The following is an 18610-nucleotide window of genomic DNA, read 5'->3' as shown; positions in this document are numbered from 1 at the left end:
TGCTCAAAATACTTGGTAAAATTCACCTATGAAGCCATCTGGTCTGGACTTTTCTTTGTTGGGAGATTTTTGATGGCTGATTCAATCTCTTTAGATGTGATTTGTTTGGTAAGTTCTTCTATTTCCTGTAGTGTCAATGTTGTTTGTCCATTTCTAAGAATTTGTCCATTTTATCTAGGTTGTCTTGTTTGTTAGCATACCGTTTCTCATAATATCCTCTTATAATCCTTTTTATTTCTGTGGGTTCAGTCACAACTTCTCCCTTTCATTTATGATTGTATTTATTTGCATCTTCTATCTTTTTTTCTTTTTAAGTCTAGCTAGAGGTTTGTCAGTTTTGATCTCAAACAATCAGCTTTTGGTTTTGTTGATTTTCTCTGTTGCTTTTTTGTTCACAATTTCATTTCTCCTATAATCTTTACTTCCTTCCTTCTGTTTGCTTTGGGAATAGTTGGTTCTTTAGGTTCTCCAGTTGTTCAGTTAGACCTTTGATTTTAGCTCTTTAGTCTCTTTTAATACAGACATTTAGGGCTATAAATTTCCTTCTCAAGAATGCCTTTGAGGGGACTGGTATAGCTCAAGTGGTTGAGCACCGGCATACCAAATAAGAGATCCTGGGTTCAATCCCAGCCCTGATACCTTAAAAAAAGAAGAAAAAAAGAGAGAAAAAAAGAAAAGACTTGTTGTATTCTGTTTTTTTAAGACTTATTTTCATTATTTAATTTTCCCCCAACCCATTGTTGTTTGCTCTTGCTGTGTCTGTTCATCTTCCTTGTTTCTTTAGGAAGCACCAGGAACAGAACCTGGGATCTCCAATGTGGGAAGGATGTACCTAATCACTTGAGTCATCTCCATTTCCTGCTTTGTTGTGTCTCTCATTGTTTTTTTTTTTTCTTTCTTGTGTCTCTTTTTGCATCAGCTTGCCATGCCTGCCCGTTGCATTGGCTTTCTGTCTTGCCTGTCTTCTTTAAGAAGCACCAGGAACCAAACCAGGACCTCCCATGTGGTAGGTGGGAGGTCAATTGCTTGAGTCACATCCACTTCCCTCCCATAAGTTTTATTAAGTTGTGTTCTCGTTTACACTCATCTCAATATATTTACTTATCTCACTTGCAGTTTCTTCTTTGACCCATGAATTATTTAGGAGTATGTTGTTTAGCCTCCACACATTTGCGCATTTACCTCTTTCTTGTATATTATTGATTTCCAATTTCATTCCATTATGATCTGAGAAGGTGCTTTTAAGTTTTCAATCTTTTTATACTTAATGAGGGCTGTATTGTGACCTAATATGTGGTCTGTCCTGGAGCAAGACATATGGACACCTGGGAAGAATGTGTAACTCAGTGATTTGGGGTGCAACATTCTGTATATGTCTGTTAGGTCTGGTTTGTTTATCATATTAGTTCAAGTTCTGTGTTTCCCTGTTCATCTTCTGTCTAGCTGTTCTATCTAGTGATATTAGTGGTGTGTTGAAGTCTCCAACTGTGTCTTACTGGTCATCCCTTGTATGTATGTAATGGTTTCCTTCTCCCTTGTTGCTCTCAGAATTTTCTCTTTATCTTTGATGACTGACTCTGAGTAGTTTGGTCTTGGAATAGGTGTATTCAGATTTATTCTGATTGGTACACACTGCGCTTCTTGGACATGTAAATTTATTTCTTTTGTTGACAGTTGGGAAATTTTCAGCTGTTATCTCCTCAAATATTCTTTCTGTCCCTCTTCCCTTTTCTTCTCCTTCTGGAACTCCCATGACATGTAAGTTGTTACTTTGTCATTGAACTCCCTGAGCCTCTGTTCAATTTTTTCCATTCTTTTCTCTCTCCAATTTTAGCTGTCTTCTGTATCACTTATTCTTTCTTCTATCACGTTTTGCCTCCTGTTATGTCTCTAATGTGGTTCTGATCTCATCTATCATGTCTTTCATTCTCATGAGCTCAGTTACTTCTTAATTCAGCTTTCCAAGTCTTCTTTATGTTCACTCAGTGTCTTCTTGATGCCCTTTACCTCTTTAGACATACTGTCTTTCAACTCAATTTGATTTTGGTAAATTGCATCTCATTGATTAGTTGACTCAAATCCTGTGTCTCTTCTGGGGCTTTGAAAGAATCCTTTTCTTGGACCATTTCTTCCATTTTCTTAGTATGGCTTATAATTTTTTGCCATACTAAATTATAGTATGGCTATAATTTAGGCATCTGATTAGGGTGGTGAATTTACTCAGATGTTCAATTTTTCTTTTGTAAGGTTTTAGTGGTGGAAGGCTGTGTATTACTGCTGTTCTTTGATTCTTGAGTCAACCAGTTCTATGTCTTTAGGATTGTCCCTGTTAGTTGATCAAATCTGGGCCCTGGAACCAGTAATGGATTGCAGACTTGCTTCGTAGGGCCTTGGAAAGGTAAGCTGTAAATAGACAAGGCTAAGTCTCTTTTACGTATTACTTATAAATCCTCATCAGCTGCAGTAGATGGTGATCACTGGCAGCCCTCTCAATTTAATGCCTGTTTGGAGTGTGTTTGCTGCAACATGTACCAGATCAATGTGACAAAGAGGTTCCTGCCTGGAGGCGAAGAGCCTCATAATTAAAACTTTCTCAGAGGCAGTTCTCCAACCTTTGCTGGCAGTCCCCACTCCCCTCCCCCTTTTCCTGGGTGGGAAATAATTCCACTCCCTTCTGCATCCTCAACAACTAATTCTGGTCAGAGGAGAGGGAGACTGAGACGGTTGGATCTCTTCCATCCCTTGCTGGCTCCTAAGACAAACAATGGCATCACCCCGCCTAGCCTGGAGGGCCTCATGGGATATAGCAGACCAAATTTGTGGGTCAAAAGCTGGGTCCCTTTCTCCCCCTTGTTCTGGGGAGGTGGATCCCTGAGGCCCCCTTTATAGCCCCCAGCTCCAAGGCCTGAGAATGAAAAAATGTCAATAGGGTGGGGAAGGGTGCTGGCATTTCCACCTGAGGCTTTTAACTCACAGTTTTGCCATTGTGATTCTTTTCCTTTGTCCCTCTCTCCTCTGGGTGATGTTCAGTCTTCCTCTTGTGTCCTAAATCCTAGAAATTTTTTCCCCAGGTCCTTTCTGCCTATCCTCTCACTAATTTTCTGAGAGAAAAGAGAGTCCTGTGTCTTTACAGTCCACCATCTTCCCAAAGTCTCTCTTATGAGTTTTAAATAATGGAGTTTAGCTCCACTTAGAATTACTTTTGGGGAAACGGACTTGGCCCAGTGGTTAGGGTGTCTGTCTACCACATGGGAGGTCCGCGGTTCAAACCCCGGGCCTCCTTGACCCGTGTGGAGCTGTCCCACGCGCAGTGCTGATGCGTGCAAGGAGTGCTGTGCCACGCAGGGGTGTCCCCCGCATAGGGGAGCCCCACGCGCAAGGAGTGCGCCCGTAAGGAGAGCCACCCAGCGCAAAGGAAAGTGCAGCCTGCCCAGGAATGGCGCCGCCCACACCCCTGTGCTGCTGACGACAACAAAAGTGGACAAAGAAACAAGACGCAGCAAATGAACACAGAGAACAGACAACCGGGGGAGGAGGGGAATTAAATAAATAAATAAATCTTTAAAAGAAAAAATTACTTTTGTATATGGTGTGAGTAGGGGTCCAACTTCATTCTTCTGCATGTGGAAATGCAGTTTTCCTCGCACCATTTGTAAAGAGACCATTCTTTTCCCTAGTTAATGTATTTGCCATCCTTATCAAAATCAATTGGCCACAATTGTGATTTGCACAATAGAAATGCATGGGTTCATTTCTATATTCTCAATTCTATTCTACTGATCTATATATCTATCTTTAGGCCACTATCAAACTGTTTTGATTACTGAGACTTTGTAGTAAGTTTTGAAATTGGGAAGTGTGAGAACTCCAATTTTGTTCTTTTTAATACTGATTTGGCTATTCTGGGTCCCCTGTGATTCCCTATATATTTGTGGATCAGGCTTTGCACCAAAGACTACTGGGATTTTTATAGAGATTGCATTGAATCTGCAGATCACTTGGGGTAGCTTTGACATCTTAACAATATTGTCTTCCTAGTTATGAACATTGGAGGTCTTGCCATTTATTTAGGTCATCTTCAATTTCTTTCAAGTGTTTTGTAATTTTCAGTGTGTAAGTTCTTCATCTCTTTGCCTAAATTTATTAATAAAAAATAAAATATATTTTATTTTTTTAGTTACTTCTGTAAATGGTATTGTTTTTAAATTTCCATTTTGGATTGCTCACTGCTGGTGTACAGAAACACAACTAATTTTGGGGGTGTTTATCTTGTAGTTTGCAGATGTTGCTGAATTTGTTCGCTCTATTAGTTTTCTTGTGGATTCTTTAGGATTATATATAGTATTATGTCACCTGCAAATAGAGATAGTTTTCCTTCTTCCTTTCCAATTTGGATGTCTTTTTTTTTCCCCCTCCTAATTGCTCTGGCTAGAACTTCCAATAAAATATGGAATAGCAGAGGTGAAAGTGGGCATCCTTATCTTATTCCTGATTTTAGGGAGAAAGCTTTTCACCATTGAGTATAATGTTAACTGTGGGTTTTTCATATTTGCCCTTTATCATGTTGAGGAAGCTCCCTTCTATTCCTGATGTTGTTTATCAAGAAAGGGTGCTGGATTTTATCAAATGCCTTTTCTGTGTCAACTGAGATGATCATGTGGGTTATTTCCCTACATACTATTGATATGGTACATTAAAATGGTTTTCTTTTGTTGAATCACCCCCATATTCCTGGGGTAAATTTCACTTGGTTATGATTTATAATCCTTGTAATATACTGTTAGATTTGGATTGTCTGCAGTTTTTTAGTACTTTTGCATCTATATTCATAAGGGATATTGGTCTGTAATTTCTTTTCTGGCTTTGGTATTAGAGTAATGCTAACTTTGTGGAATGAGGAAGTGTTACTTCCTGTTAATTTTTTTTTTTTTGGAAGAGTTGGAGTAGGTGTGGTATTAATTCTTTGAATGTTTGGTTGAGTTCATTTGTGAAGCTATCTGGTTTTGGACTTTCCTTTGCTGAGAGGTTCTTGTACTGGTTTAATTTCTTTACTTGCTATAAGTCTGTTGAGATCTTCTATTTCTTAGGTAGGAATTTGCCCTTTTCATTAAGATTGTTTGTTGATATATAATGAGTCAGTTTTCTCTTAAATCCTTTTAATTTCTGTAAGATCAATAGTAATGCCCCCACTTTCATTTCTGATTTTACTTCTTTGTGTTTTTTGTCTAGCTAAAGGTTTGTCAAGTTTAATGATCTTTTTAAAAAATCAACTTTTGATTTTTTTCCTTCCCCCTCCCCTCCCCTGCTGTTTTTGATGTCTGTGTCCATTTGCTGTGTGATCTTCTGTGTCTATTTCCTTTTTTGTCTTCTCATTTTTCTCCTCTAGGACTCACCAGGATTTGATCCTGGAGACCTCCAATGTGGAGAGAGATTCCTGTCACTTGCACCACCTCAGTTCCTGTTTTTCTGTTGCATCTCGCCTTGACTCTCCCCTTCGTCTCTCTTTTTCTTGAGTCACCATCTTGTTGTGTGGTGATGCGGGCACTGGTTCTCCGTACAGGCATGCTTTTACCAGGAGGTCCCAGGGATCAAACCTGGGTCCTCCCATATGGTAGATGAAAGCCCAATCACTTGAGCCACATCTGCTTCCCCGAACTTTTGATTTTATTCTCAGTTGTTTTTCTATTCTCTTATTTATCAGCACTTTAAGCATTATTATTTCCTTCTCCTACCTTTAGGTTTAGTTCTTTTTTTTCTAGTGAGAAGATGTGAACTTAGGTTATTGATTTGACATCTTTTTTAATGTTGGTGTTTTCAATTACAACTTTCCCTCTGAGCACTGCCTTTGCTGTATCCCTTAAGTTTTGATATGTTTTTTTTATTTTAATTCATCTTGAAATTTTTTATAATTTCCATTGTGATTTCTTCTTTGACCCACTGTTTAAGAGCATATTGTGTAAATTTTCCATGTCATGAATTTTCTAGCTTTCCTTCTGTTGATTTCTAGCCTCATTTCATTGTGGTGGAAGAAGATGCTGTGTATTTTTTCATATTTAAATTTATTGAGGCTTGTTTTCTGATCTAACATATGGTCTCTCCTGGAGAATGATCCTTGAGTACTTGAGAAGAATGTGTATTCTGCCACTGGTGGGTGGAACATTCTATATATCTGTTAGATCTAACTGGTTTATACTATTGTTTAGGTCTTCTATTTTCTTACTGATTTTGTCTAGCTGTTCTATTCATCTGAAAGTAGTGTGCCAAAGTCTCCAACTATTATCTTAAAACTCTTTTTTATATTCCTACCAACAGGAAAAAGGGAACTGCCATGTTTGATTCTTCCATGTGAGAGAAAACTCAAGTTTTGCCCACAGCTGAGCTGCAAGGACAGAAGCTCTATGGCATTAGAGAGGGAAAACTACAGGATCGCTTAAGCACAAAACCTGAAGAGGCTGGGCCCATGGAACAGCTCAAGAGAAGATGGTGAGCCTGGAGGGGAAGTCTGAAACCTTGGCAGAGGTCAGCAGCCATCTTGCTTCACCAGTGGCAACACATTGGGATCAACAGTAACTGACTTTGGTGAGAAAGCATCTCTGCTGATGCCTTGATATGGACATTTCATGGCCTTGGAACTGTAAGCTTTTACCCCAAATAAATGCCCTTTATAAAGTCAACACATTACTGGTACTTTGCATTGGCAGCCCTTTGGCAAACTAAAACAGGTTCTGCTCACTTTTTTTTTTTTTTTTAACTTTTGCTCTTCAGATATTTCTTCCTATTCAAATCTACCGTTCAACCCCTTTAGTGTATTTTTTCTTACTGGGCTTTTCCATCTCTAGAATTTCTGTTCAGTTCCTTTTTAAAATTTCTAGGGAGTGGATGTAATGGTTGAGTGCCTGCTTCCTATGCAGGATATCCTGGGTTTGATCCTGGTACCTCCTAAAAACAAAACAAATGAAAAAATCAAGTCTCACTGGGGAGCGGATGTAGCTCAGTGGTTTAGCACCTGCTTCCCATGTATTAGGTCCTGGGTTCAATCCCTTGTACCTCCTTAAAAAAAAGATATACTTCCCCCTTTTGTTCATGCATCAGTTTCCTTCATTTCTTTGTCCATATTTTCAATTGGTGCGTTGAACTTCTTTATGAGAGTTGACTTAATGTATTTGATTAGTTCCAATGTCTGGGTTTCCTCAGGGATAGTTTCCATTTTTTCATTTTGACCCTTTGAATGGGCAATCTCTTCCTGTCTCTTTATGCCATATAATTTTTGTTGCTGACATCTGGATATGTAAATATTTTGATGTGTTAATTCTGGAAATAAGATTCTCCCCTTCTCCCTAGGGTTTTATTGTACATTGGCTCTGTGTTGAAGATCTCTTTAGTTTTGTTTATAGTGAACTTAAACATCAGCCTGTGCTCTTTTTGAGCACACATTCTGTCTTCGGGATGTATGGTAGCTTTTAAGAATTCCATATTATGTGTGAATGTTTCCCTTCCAAAAAAACACCATGAGTCTCTCCCTAGCTTCTTCTCCTGGGCCCCGGGTGCTGTACTCTGCTGGTCTTTTGCACCAGGTGGTTGCTGTCTACTTGGCTCCATTCTACCTCTCGGCACTGCTTCTCCATTCTCTGACCCAAGGAAATTCCAGGTTAGGTGACCCAAATACAAGCCCTAAGTCTTCCAAGGGAGGTGACTGGGGCTGAATTAAAAACATTCCCAATTTGCTTATTATGGGTTATAATAACCAAGAATTAGGGACACACACTGGGAAGGTGGTACAGACTGCCAAGCTACTGTCAGTCAGTCCCCATAGATTGCCATGCTGAGCTAAGGGAAAGGGAGAGTCAGAACAAGTGAAATAAGTGAATTTAACTTGCAGCTTTCCTGCAATTTATAGGTATTCTTTTTCCTGATTTAGCATTTGCTGAGTTACTGTCTATCCTTGATTGTTTTGAGAGTTCTGGGAATGTTGGTTCTGACAGATGCTGCCTATTTTTCACTGTTCCTAAGGGGAGCCATTTGCCAGGGGTGTCTTACTCCACCAGACTGGTATCTTTTTTTTTTTTTTTTTAAACATTTATTTATTTACTTCTCCCCACCCCCCTCGTTGTTTGCACTTGCTGTGTCCATCTTCCTTGTTCCTTTTAAGGAGACACTGGGGGCCGAACCTGGGACCTCCAATGTGGGAGGGAGGTGGCTAATCACTTGAGCTACCTTCTCTCCCAGAGTGGTATCGTTTTGGTGTTTTTTTCCTCTCCCCTTCTCCTTCCCTCAGTTGTCTGCTCTTTGTGTCCGTTCGCTGTGTGTTCTTGTGACCTCTTGTATTATCAGTGGCAGTAGGAATCTGTGTCTCTTTTTGTTGTGTCATCTTGCTGTGTCAGCCCCGTGCGGGGCCACTCCTGGATGGGCTGCACTTTTTTCACGCGGGGCATCTCTCCTTATGGGGGCACACTCCTTGCACCTGGGGCTCCCCTACGCGAGGGACACCCATGTGGCACAGCACTCCTTGCGCACATCAGCACTGCACGTGGGCCAGCTCACCACACAGGTTAGGAGGCCCTGAGTTTGAACCCTGGAGCTCCCATATGGTAGGTGGATACTCTATCATTTCAGCCAAATCTGCTTTCCTGGTATTGTTTTTAAAAATATAATTTTTATTTCCACTGACTACTGTTAGAGGGGTACTCCAGCTTCATGGCTGAAGAGGCCAATGGCTCCTTACATGCTCTACACTCGTACATCTGCCCTTTGACTTGTGATTTCAACTGCTATTTGGTCTATTTGCTGATGTTTGCAGTGATCTTCCAGAAGTTGATTCTGAAAAACTACATGTAGAAATATGCCATAACTTTCTAAAACAGGCAATTCTGTTTTCAGACTCCATATCGTTTTCTGCCTAAATTTTATTTTTACAAACATCCACTTCCCCTGCACCCCTTCTCTGGTAACCTCTAATCTGCTTCCTACCTCTGAGAATTTGCCATTTCTAGTTATCTTTTATAAATGATGTCACACAATTTTTCTCCTTGTGTCTAGCTTATAAAAAAACACTGAGCATGTTTTTCTCAAGGTTCTTCCATGTTGCAGCAAGTGTCATAAATGTATTTTTTATGACCAGATATTATATAAAATACTGTGTAAAAACCACATTTGGTTTATCCATTCATCTGTTGATGGACACTTAGTGTTCCCAGCTTTTAACTTGTGAAAATGCTGCTATAAACACTGTTGTACAGGATTTGTTTGCAGTCCTGTTTTCACTCCCTTTGGGTATATACCTATATTTAATCTTTTGAGGAACTGCCATAGTACTTTCCACAATGGCTGCACCATTTTACATTCTCACCAACAATGTACTAGAGTTCTAATTTCTCTGCATTCTCTTGTACATTTGTTATTTTTTAAAATAATAGCTATCCTTGTGAGTATAAAGTGATCTTATTGTGGTTTTATTTTTTGCACATCCCCACAGGCTAATGATGATCAGTTTTCATATATTTATTTGCCATTTGTATCTTCTTTGAGAAATGTCTATTTAAGTCCTCTGCCCATTTTTAGATTGGCTGTCTTTATGTTGTTGCACTGTAAAAGTTCTTAATATATTCTGGATATTAAATACTTATTTATGGTTTGCAAAAATATATATATATATATATATTTGAAGGGCTGAGGATTGAACCCAGGACCTCATATGTGGGAAGCTGTTGCTCAACCACTGAGCCACACTGGCTCCCCTAAGTTGGTTATTTTGTTTGCTTTTTTGTTTTTTTAAGGAGGCTCCGTGACTGAATATGAACCGCCCATATGGAAAACAGGTACTCTACTGTTTGAGCCACATCAGGTCTCAGATATCTTCTTGATGAACAGTTCTGTTCTTCTAATACTATTTGCCTTGAATTCCTTTTCTGATTCTAGTATTGGTCTGCCAGCTTTTTTGTTAGTAACTTCAGTTTTTAAATAATTTTCAGCCTTCTTGTGTCATTTGTTTCAGATGGGCCTCTGTAAACAGTTTGAGCTCGAATTTTCTTTTAACTTGACTTGTCATTTAATAAGATTAATCTATTTCTAGCTATTGTGATTACTGTTGTTGGAACTTGCTCCTTAACTTTTTGTATTTTCTAATTTTTTGTATTTGTAATGCTGAATAATGTCTAATGTTAAACCAATGACTATCTCTTTTTCCCCAAACAAAAAAGCTTAGCATGCTTTCATTTATTCACCAATCTAGTTTGTTTTTAAACTTGACTCTCTGAACTTTTTAATTTGTTCATTATTCTTGTATCTTAATTGCCCTTTTTTTTTTTTTTTTTAGGTACTTGGACAGGGGACTGAAGCTGGGGAATTTGTATGTGGGAGGCCGGTGCTCAATCACTGAGTCACAACAGCTCCCTTGAGTTTTTTTTTCAGGAGGCACTGGGATCTGAACCCAGGACCTCCCATGTTGGAGGAAGGCACTCAACTGCTTGAGCCACCACTCCCCCAACTACCTCTTTATTGGTTTTTTCCTTCTTTGTGGAAGTTTTGGTATGTAAGTGAGTCTTTGTATGTCTGAAACTATCTTTCATTTTCAAATTTCATAGTTGGCTGGATATAAAATTCTAGGTTAGTGACTGTCACCTTGCATCCAATGTTGCTGATAAGACTTATGTCTAATTCTAGTTTCTTTGTTGGTTTTTTCTTTCCAGTAGCATTAAGATTTTCCTTTTACCTTTGCATTCTGAATCTTTTTTGCCATGTTTTTAGAAAATTTTGTTTGGAACCTTGGGGGAGCCTTTCCAATTGTCTTATTTTTTCAGAAACACTTACACCTCTCTCACTTTCCCTCTTCTCTCCTTCTGGATCTAAGCCTGTCTGGAGAAGTGGCAAAAGTTGCTATTTGGATGTTCCTGACAAAGAACCTCAGTAAATCTCTACTGCACCTGGAAACCCTGCTACTACCTCTGGTGTGGCACTATCATGTTTGCTTTCACAAAGGTATAAGGACAACAACCTACTGTTTCACTCTTTATTTCAATCCTATTTTTTTTTCAGAATCTTTGATTCCTCAGATTTTGATCCACTAAGAATGCTTTTTCATATTCCAGTATGGTTAGGTATTCATTTTTCCAAAAAATTCTTTTTTATACTATTTTTAAGGTTTGGTATTATAAGTCCTGAAATCAGAAAAAATAAAAAAAAAATATTTTAACAGCTCTTTAGACCATCTAAACTTGTACGTAGGAGAATCATATGGAAAGCTGAGAAGAAAATCGCCCCCGAACAGAGCAACATCTCCACTCTGCCACACCTTCACTGATGTCCTTGTCAATAATGGGTGGATTCACACCACTCACTCCTGGCTCCATGAATATTGCTGACTATTCTTTTACAATGTTCCTTGCACTGTGGGCTGTGCTTACTGGATCCTCCTATCTGCTTTGCAAGATAAGTACTGTAGAGATCATTAGACCAAGGCTTGTCCAAAAGTATACAAATAATACAAAGGCAGAATTTACAATATTCTTGTACTTCCTTGGAACATAAAAGTGGAGTATCTTTTGGAAAGTACACACTCCTAGTGATTAGAATTTATAGGTTAGTTGGGACACTAGTTACTTAATAAGGTCTGGCCCTAGGCTATAATTTCTGTGAGTTACCTAGTTTGGGGTCTGTATTAGTCAGCCAAAGGGGTGCTGATGTAAAATACCAGAAATTGGTTGGTTTTTATAAGGGTATTTATTTGGGGCAGGAGCTTACAGATACCAGGCCATAAAGCATAAGTTATTTCCCTCACCAAAGTCTATTTGGAGCAAGACGGCTGCCAATGTCTGCAAGGGTTCAGGCTTCCTGGGTTTCTACATTCCTGGGGCTGGCTTTTCTCTGGGTTCAAGGTTCCTTTCTTCCTGGGGCTGGCTTCTCTTTCCTCTGTGAGCTTACATTCAGGGGCTCCAGCTTAAGTCTTTAGCATCAAACTCCAACATCAGAAATCTTCAACTCTGTTCTTTGCCATGCCTTTTATCTGTGAGTCCCCACCTGCTAAGGGGTGGGGACTCAATGCCCTAATCATAACTCAATCATGCCCAGGTACAGATCAGATTATAAGCATAATCCATTATCTCTTTTTGGAATTCATAACCATATCAAACTTTTACGGGGTCAATTCAAGTAAGATGTTAAAATGGAGTTTTCCTCAAAATATATTTAACTTAAAACACCATCCTTGTAACATTTTGTGTGATCTATGTATCTTTAAAAAAAATAAAATCAGAAAAACAAAACAAAACAAACCATTCAGGGAAGCAGATATGACTCAGGAAATTGAGCACTGGCTTCCCACTTATGAGGTCCTGGGTTCACTCCCTGGCACCTCAAAAAATCATTCAGGTCAGCCTCACTGGAGGGAGATTAGCCTACAGTGATATTCAAAAAATACCTTGAGGGAAACGGACTTGGCCCAGTGGTTAGGGAATCCGCCTACCACATGGGAGGTCTGCGGTTCAAACCCCGGGCCTCCTTGACCCGTGTGGAGCTGGCCCACACGCAGTGCTGATGCGCGCAAGGAGTGCCGTGCCAAGCAGGGATGTCCCCACGTAAGGGAGCCCCACGTGCAAGGAGTGAGCCCTGTAAGGAGAGCCGCCCAGTGTGAAAGAAAGTTCAGCCTGCCCAAAAATGGCGCCACACACATGGAAAGCTGACACACAAGATGACGCAACAAAAAGAAACACAGATTCCCGTGCTGCTGACAACAACAGAAGCGGACAAAAACAACAACACGCAGCAAATGGACACAGAGAACAGACAACTGGGGGGCGGGGAAGGGGAGAGAAATAAATAAATCTTGGAAAAAAAACCTTGGCCAGAGTTATGATAATATGTGATTAATGCCACTGAATTATATGCTTGCAAGTGGTTGAAATGCTGTATATACATTACCCCAAAATTTTTAAAAAGACTACAGAGAGATGCCAGACTGGATCTAATATTGGAGAAAATGCCCAAAAGGATATTATAGGGACAAATGAAAAACTGGGATATGAATTGTATGCTTTATGTCAATGTATATTTCAGGGAGTTACATAAGTGAGTGTCCTAAAGTATTAGAGGAGCAGGATGAAACCACCTACTCTCAAATGTTCAGGAAATAGGTTCATAGGTGGGCAAATAGTAAATCCGGGTATCTGGGTGGGGATAGGCTGGAGTTCTTTGTATTGAAATTTTCCTGTAAGTTTAAAGTAAAACACCTTGGTGAGTGCATGACAGTAATTTCCATGTTGGGGCACCAAAGTTATAAACAAAGCCCTGGCTACTCGGAGCAAAGCTTTGACCTACCTGACTGAATCCCTGTTTGGCCACTTATCATACCATGGAAGCTTCAGTGAATTATTCAACCCCTATGTCCCTGAGTTTGTCTATAAAGTTGGAATGATAATAGCACCTATTTTTTTTTTTCCACACTTTTTTTTATTAAAGTTAATAGATCACAAAGAATGCTACATAAAAAAACATAAAAAACATAAGAGGTTGCACCTACTTTAAAGGTACTGTAGAAACTAAATAAATGCAATAAAAGCTTACCACAAAACCTGAAACAGACCAATACTCAATAAGTGATAGCCGTTATCTTGCCCTGGTTTTGATACTATGATTCCATCTGTACAAAAAGGTTCCTGTAGGTCGATGACCCTAAGTCTCATCCCACTGTGTCATTCTACGACTGGTTGTAAATATCCTGGATTATAAAAATATTTGAAAGTAAATTTTCCAGTTGGCAGTTTTATTATTTTTTTTACTTTTGTAGATACTAGCTGGTCTACAGACTTGCGCAAATGGACTTGCAAATAAAATGTTCATTGATATATTGGAAATAGGGAAAATTTCTCAGAGTTAGAGCCACAAGGGACCATCTAATCTAAATCTTTCCTAAATCTCTCATTTTACAGTCAGATGAAAACTCAAATGGTACCCGCCCTAGTAAAAAACATCAACCTACCAGTTTGGTATGCTGCTTCTGCTGCCATCTCTGAAAGACCAACTGCAGTCATCCACGTGGTTTCCAACTTCAAGTATTCCTGTTGTTTTGAAGTCATCTGTAAATTAAGCAAAGTGCTTCAGACAACAGAGGCTAAAACATTTAAATAGGCCTATTCAAAATAGTAAAGGGAGAACAGTTACAGGTTAGGTGTCTTTATCCAATAATTTAGATACCCCAAGGAGATAAGACACTAATACAGAAATGCATAACTTTTTGCTTACCTCAACCCTGGCTCCTATAATCACCTGCCACACTTCATCTTCCTCCTGTGAGTTCATTTTCCCAAGTAAAGTTGTGTATTGCCGGTACAAAGAAATTAAGGTGTAAACAGCCTACAAATATGGAATAAATAAGTCTGAGTACAATAAATGAGTCTTATTAGGAGGATTAGGAAGACCTACATCTTTTTTTAAAAGATTTATTTATTTCTCTCCCCTTCCCCCGCACCCCGGTTGTCTGTTCTCTGTGTCTATTTGCTGCATCTTCTTTGTCTGCTTCTGTTGTTGTTGGCGGCACAGGAATCTGTGTTTTTTTTTGCTACTGTCTTGTTGTGTCATTTCTCCGTGTGGGTGGCGCCATTTTTGGGCAGGCTGCACTTTCTTTCGCGCTGGGCGGCTCTCCTTATGGGGTGCACTCCTTGCGCGTGGGGCTCCCCTACACGGGGACACCCCTGCGTGGCAGGGCACTCCTTGTGCGCATCAGCACTGCACATGGCCCAGCTCCACATGGGTCAAGGAGGCCCAGGGTTTGAGCCACAGACCTCCCATGTGGTAGACGGACGTGCTAACCACCGGGCCAAAGCCCACCACCAGGAAGACCTACATCTTGATGAGATGAAATCCCATTATAGCAAACTGATGCTTTAGTCCTTTTGCCTCACTGAAAATGCAGCATTACTTCATGAAGTAGAGGCAACACTTTTGTTCTAAGGGCAAATGAAATAGTGTTGTTTTCTCATTCAGTAGTAATTACAGGACATTAGCATCCACACTTGTCAGCTTCTATGTTTTTAAAAGCTTGTTAGGAATTCAAACATACAGAGTATAATCTGGAGGGACAACTCAGAGTTGAGAAAAAAGCTGCTGGAAAATATAGGCAAAATGTATAAATGAGACTTTTAAATAAATCTGATTATTCATAAACTCTCTCTTCCCATTAGTTCATGTCAATTATTTTTTAAACTGTCCTCACAGGGAAGCCTCTGGCACTGCTGCTGGTAGACCATTTACCTCTAACTGAACCAGATCAGTTTGGGTCTCCTTTTTATATACTAGGCTGCCATATATAAGGTTTTTCCCTTAAAAAAAAAAATACTGGAAAAAATCCAAAAAACAATAGTTTAGATCAGAGCTCAGCAGTGAAACTTTTTATTCTAGTAACATATATACAACCTAAATTTTCCCTTTTAACCACATTCATACCTACCTTGGTATACTCTGTGATTGCTTCAATCAATGCATATGTGGTCTGAGAGAGAAAGGTAGAAGTGCTATCTGTTACCAAGGACACTGCCCTCCGCATTAATGCATCGTTACTAAGAGAATGAGGCTCTGATTTCTGAAAGACAAACATTTTCACTTGTAAAGCTTGACTTTAGGCAAGTAAAAACATAATTATACTGCTTAGTGTTTTAAGCTGCAACTGGGCTATGCTTCCTTGGGTTAAGTGTTATTTTTTGTGGGTTTTTTTAGGCTTTATTTTTGCTATTTAATATATGGAAATAATTCCATAATATGTTTCATACCTACCTTCATTCTTTACTTTGGGATATCTTTCTATGAGATTTGTGTTTAATTTTTCTTTATGCTTCCCTCTGCTCCAAAGAGCAAATTATTTCTTTATATAAAAGGCTAAAAATTACAACTGATGAATTCACAAGGTTATGATTTATTATTACTACAGTGCTAAATTCTCGGGATATAAAGATAAATTACACATTTTCTGTCCTCAGGGTTTCTGACAGGTGAGAGGAAGGGACAGAAAGATAACAGGAACAGAGCATTTGAAAAATTAATGCAGTAAAATATCATGGGAGCTGTGGCAGCAGTCTGTACAGGCTACAGTGAGGGCACACACAGGGAGCAATCAATTCTATACTGAGTGGCAGTAACTTAGGAAAGGTTTTAGTGTCTGATGAGCATTAGGCAGAGTCTAAGAAGTTCATGGGCCTCCCTGGCACTGAGGGATTATTACCAAGTGCCAACAAGCAATGTATGTGGAAACAGACTTTGACCAAAGGGGGAAACTTTAAATAAAAAGTTCTCATGGCTAAGAATTTCAACGTGAGTCGGGAGATCATTCCAGAGGTGATGCTTATGCAGGTCTCAGGCAGATTTCACTAACTACCACAGTAAACAAAGCCTCACTTAAAAGTACTCCCAAGGGCTCTAGGCACACCTGGACACTTTCTGCAAGGCACAGAGCTGCATGAAACCAACATCCCTTGAGCAGGCCCTATTTGGGAATATATGATAATCTATTTCCCCAATATAACAGATAGACTCAATTATAAATTCCCTACTCATGATTCTTCTACCCCTTTTATCTGAACCTATAATCATCATTATACCTGTTACCTGTTAAATATGTTTCAGAGACTTAAAACTGTGGACTCTTCATATGCCAATTAAGCCTGAATCCCAACAGGTGTTGTGGCCAACACCTACTCTTCAGATCTTCAGACTTGCCCAAGACAACAAAATAGCGATGATGAACAAGTCCCATCCCCAAAAACAAGGAGTATCTACAACTGCAAGCAAAACAGTTCCTTCCATTTGCCCCAAAATATCTAAGTTCCCTCTCAATCTGAAGCAGAGGAGACAATATTCCCAATTCAAGACTGAGGAATAAACAAACATAAGGGGGGAGAGGGTAACAATGGTCCAATGCAGATTTATTGTTGTGAATATTATCATGTGGTAATAGAAGAACTCATAACATTGATAGAAAGATAGTGCATCTGTGGTTGGTGCTAGCGATGGTGTATACTCAGGGGACTTGAATCTCTGTACTGCCCATGTATCAGCTGGGCCCTGAGCCTCAGCAGAGTTGCAACCTCTACTCTCTGGTTCGTTGGACTTACCCAGGTCAGCTAACAGGGAGGTGAAGATGGTCAATCATCACACCAGGGAACCAAGAGTGCCTACAACTGCAAGCAGGAGAATTGCATCCATCAGCCATGTGGAATCTAAGTCCCCTCTCGATATAGAGGTGGAATGGACATCATCACCCCAGGGTCCACAGAATGGAGGAATGAAATATGGATTACAGTGGACTTACTGATATTCTACTATAAAACTATTGTGACTAGTAATAGAAGAAATCCTGTCACTGACTTGGAGAAAGTGGCCATAGTAGTTGCTGAGGGCAGGGAGGAGAGATATGATGAGGGGGCATTTTTGGGACTTGGAGTTGTCCTAAATGATACTGCAGGGTCAGATGCTGGACATTATATATCCTGCCATAATCCACTGAATGTACTGGGGGAAGAGTGTGAACGATAGTGTGAACTATTATCCACGTGGTGCAGCAGTGCTCTAAAACGTGTTCGCCGAGTGTGATGTGTGCCACAGTGATGGGGGAGGTTGCTGGTGTGGGAGGAGTGGGGTGGGGGGATAAGGGATATACAGTATTTTATAATGTAGCCTTTTTTGTGATGTATGTATCTTCAAAAAAATACAATTTACAAAAAAGTGTAGAGTGGGTTATATGGGAACTGCATGTTTTTTTAAATGTTCTATGTGATTAAATTTAATAAAAAAAATAGATTAAAAAAAAGAGTGGTTACCAAAAATTTAGAGGTGAGGAAGAGGGAAGAACAGGTGGAACACGGTATTTTTAGGGTGCTGAAATTGTTGTCTGATACTGCGATGACGGATACATGACATCACACATTTCTCAAAACCTATAGGGAAGCAGATTTGGCCCATCGGATAGGGCATCCGCCTACCACATGGAAGGTCCAAGGTTCAAACCCAGGGCCTCCTGACCTGTGTGATGAGCTGGCCCAGGCGCAGTGCTGATGCATGCAAGGAGTGCCATGTCACACAGGGGTGTCCCCTGCGTAGGGGAGCCCCATGAGCAAGGAGTGCGCCCTGTAAGGAGTCACTCAGCATGAAAAAAGTGCAGCCTGCCCATGAATAGTGCTGCACATATGGAGAGATGACGCAGCAAGTTGACGCAACAAAACGAGACATAGATTCCAGGTACCGCTGACAAGAATACAAGCGGGCACGGAACACACAATGAATGGACACAGAGAGCAGACAACTGGAGGGGGGAAGGTGCAGGGAAGGAGAAATTAAAAATCTTAAAAAAAAATAACCCTATAGAACTGTACAGCACAAAGTGTAAACCATAAAGTACAGACCTTCATTAGGAGCAATGCTTCAATTTGGTTTAATTGTATCAAATGTATCTCAGTAATGTAAGATGTTAATAATAAAGGGAGGGAAGCGGCTGTGGCTCAATCAGTTGGGCTCCCGTCTACCATATGGGAAGCCATGGGTTTGTGTCCCAGGGCTTCCTTGTGAAGGCAGGCTGGCCCATGCGCCGAAGAGAGCTGACGGCCCATGTGCCATGGAGAGCTGATGCAGCAAG

General features: G+C 40.0%; 1 protein-coding gene across 1 annotated transcript in view; it reads right to left on the bottom strand.

The window, feature by feature from the left end:
- The window catches only part of DIABLO (diablo IAP-binding mitochondrial protein), a 48237-nt gene that overhangs the window by 9620 nt on the left and 20007 nt on the right, over positions 1-18610 (bottom strand). The window contains exons 3-5 of the mRNA XM_058281329.1: positions 15437-15568; positions 14233-14343; positions 13970-14066 (exon numbers count right to left, since the gene is read on the bottom strand). Coding sequence (XP_058137312.1) covers positions 13970-14066; positions 14233-14343; positions 15437-15568 — 340 coding nt within the window. The remainder of the gene's footprint in view (positions 1-13969; positions 14067-14232; positions 14344-15436; positions 15569-18610) is intronic.

This window comes from Dasypus novemcinctus, chromosome 19 (genome assembly GCF_030445035.2).
Source record: "Dasypus novemcinctus isolate mDasNov1 chromosome 19, mDasNov1.1.hap2, whole genome shotgun sequence".
NCBI lineage: Eukaryota > Metazoa > Chordata > Mammalia > Cingulata > Dasypodidae > Dasypus > Dasypus novemcinctus.
Note: the sequence above shows the minus strand (reverse complement) of the source record. Positions and strands in the feature narration are given on the sequence as shown.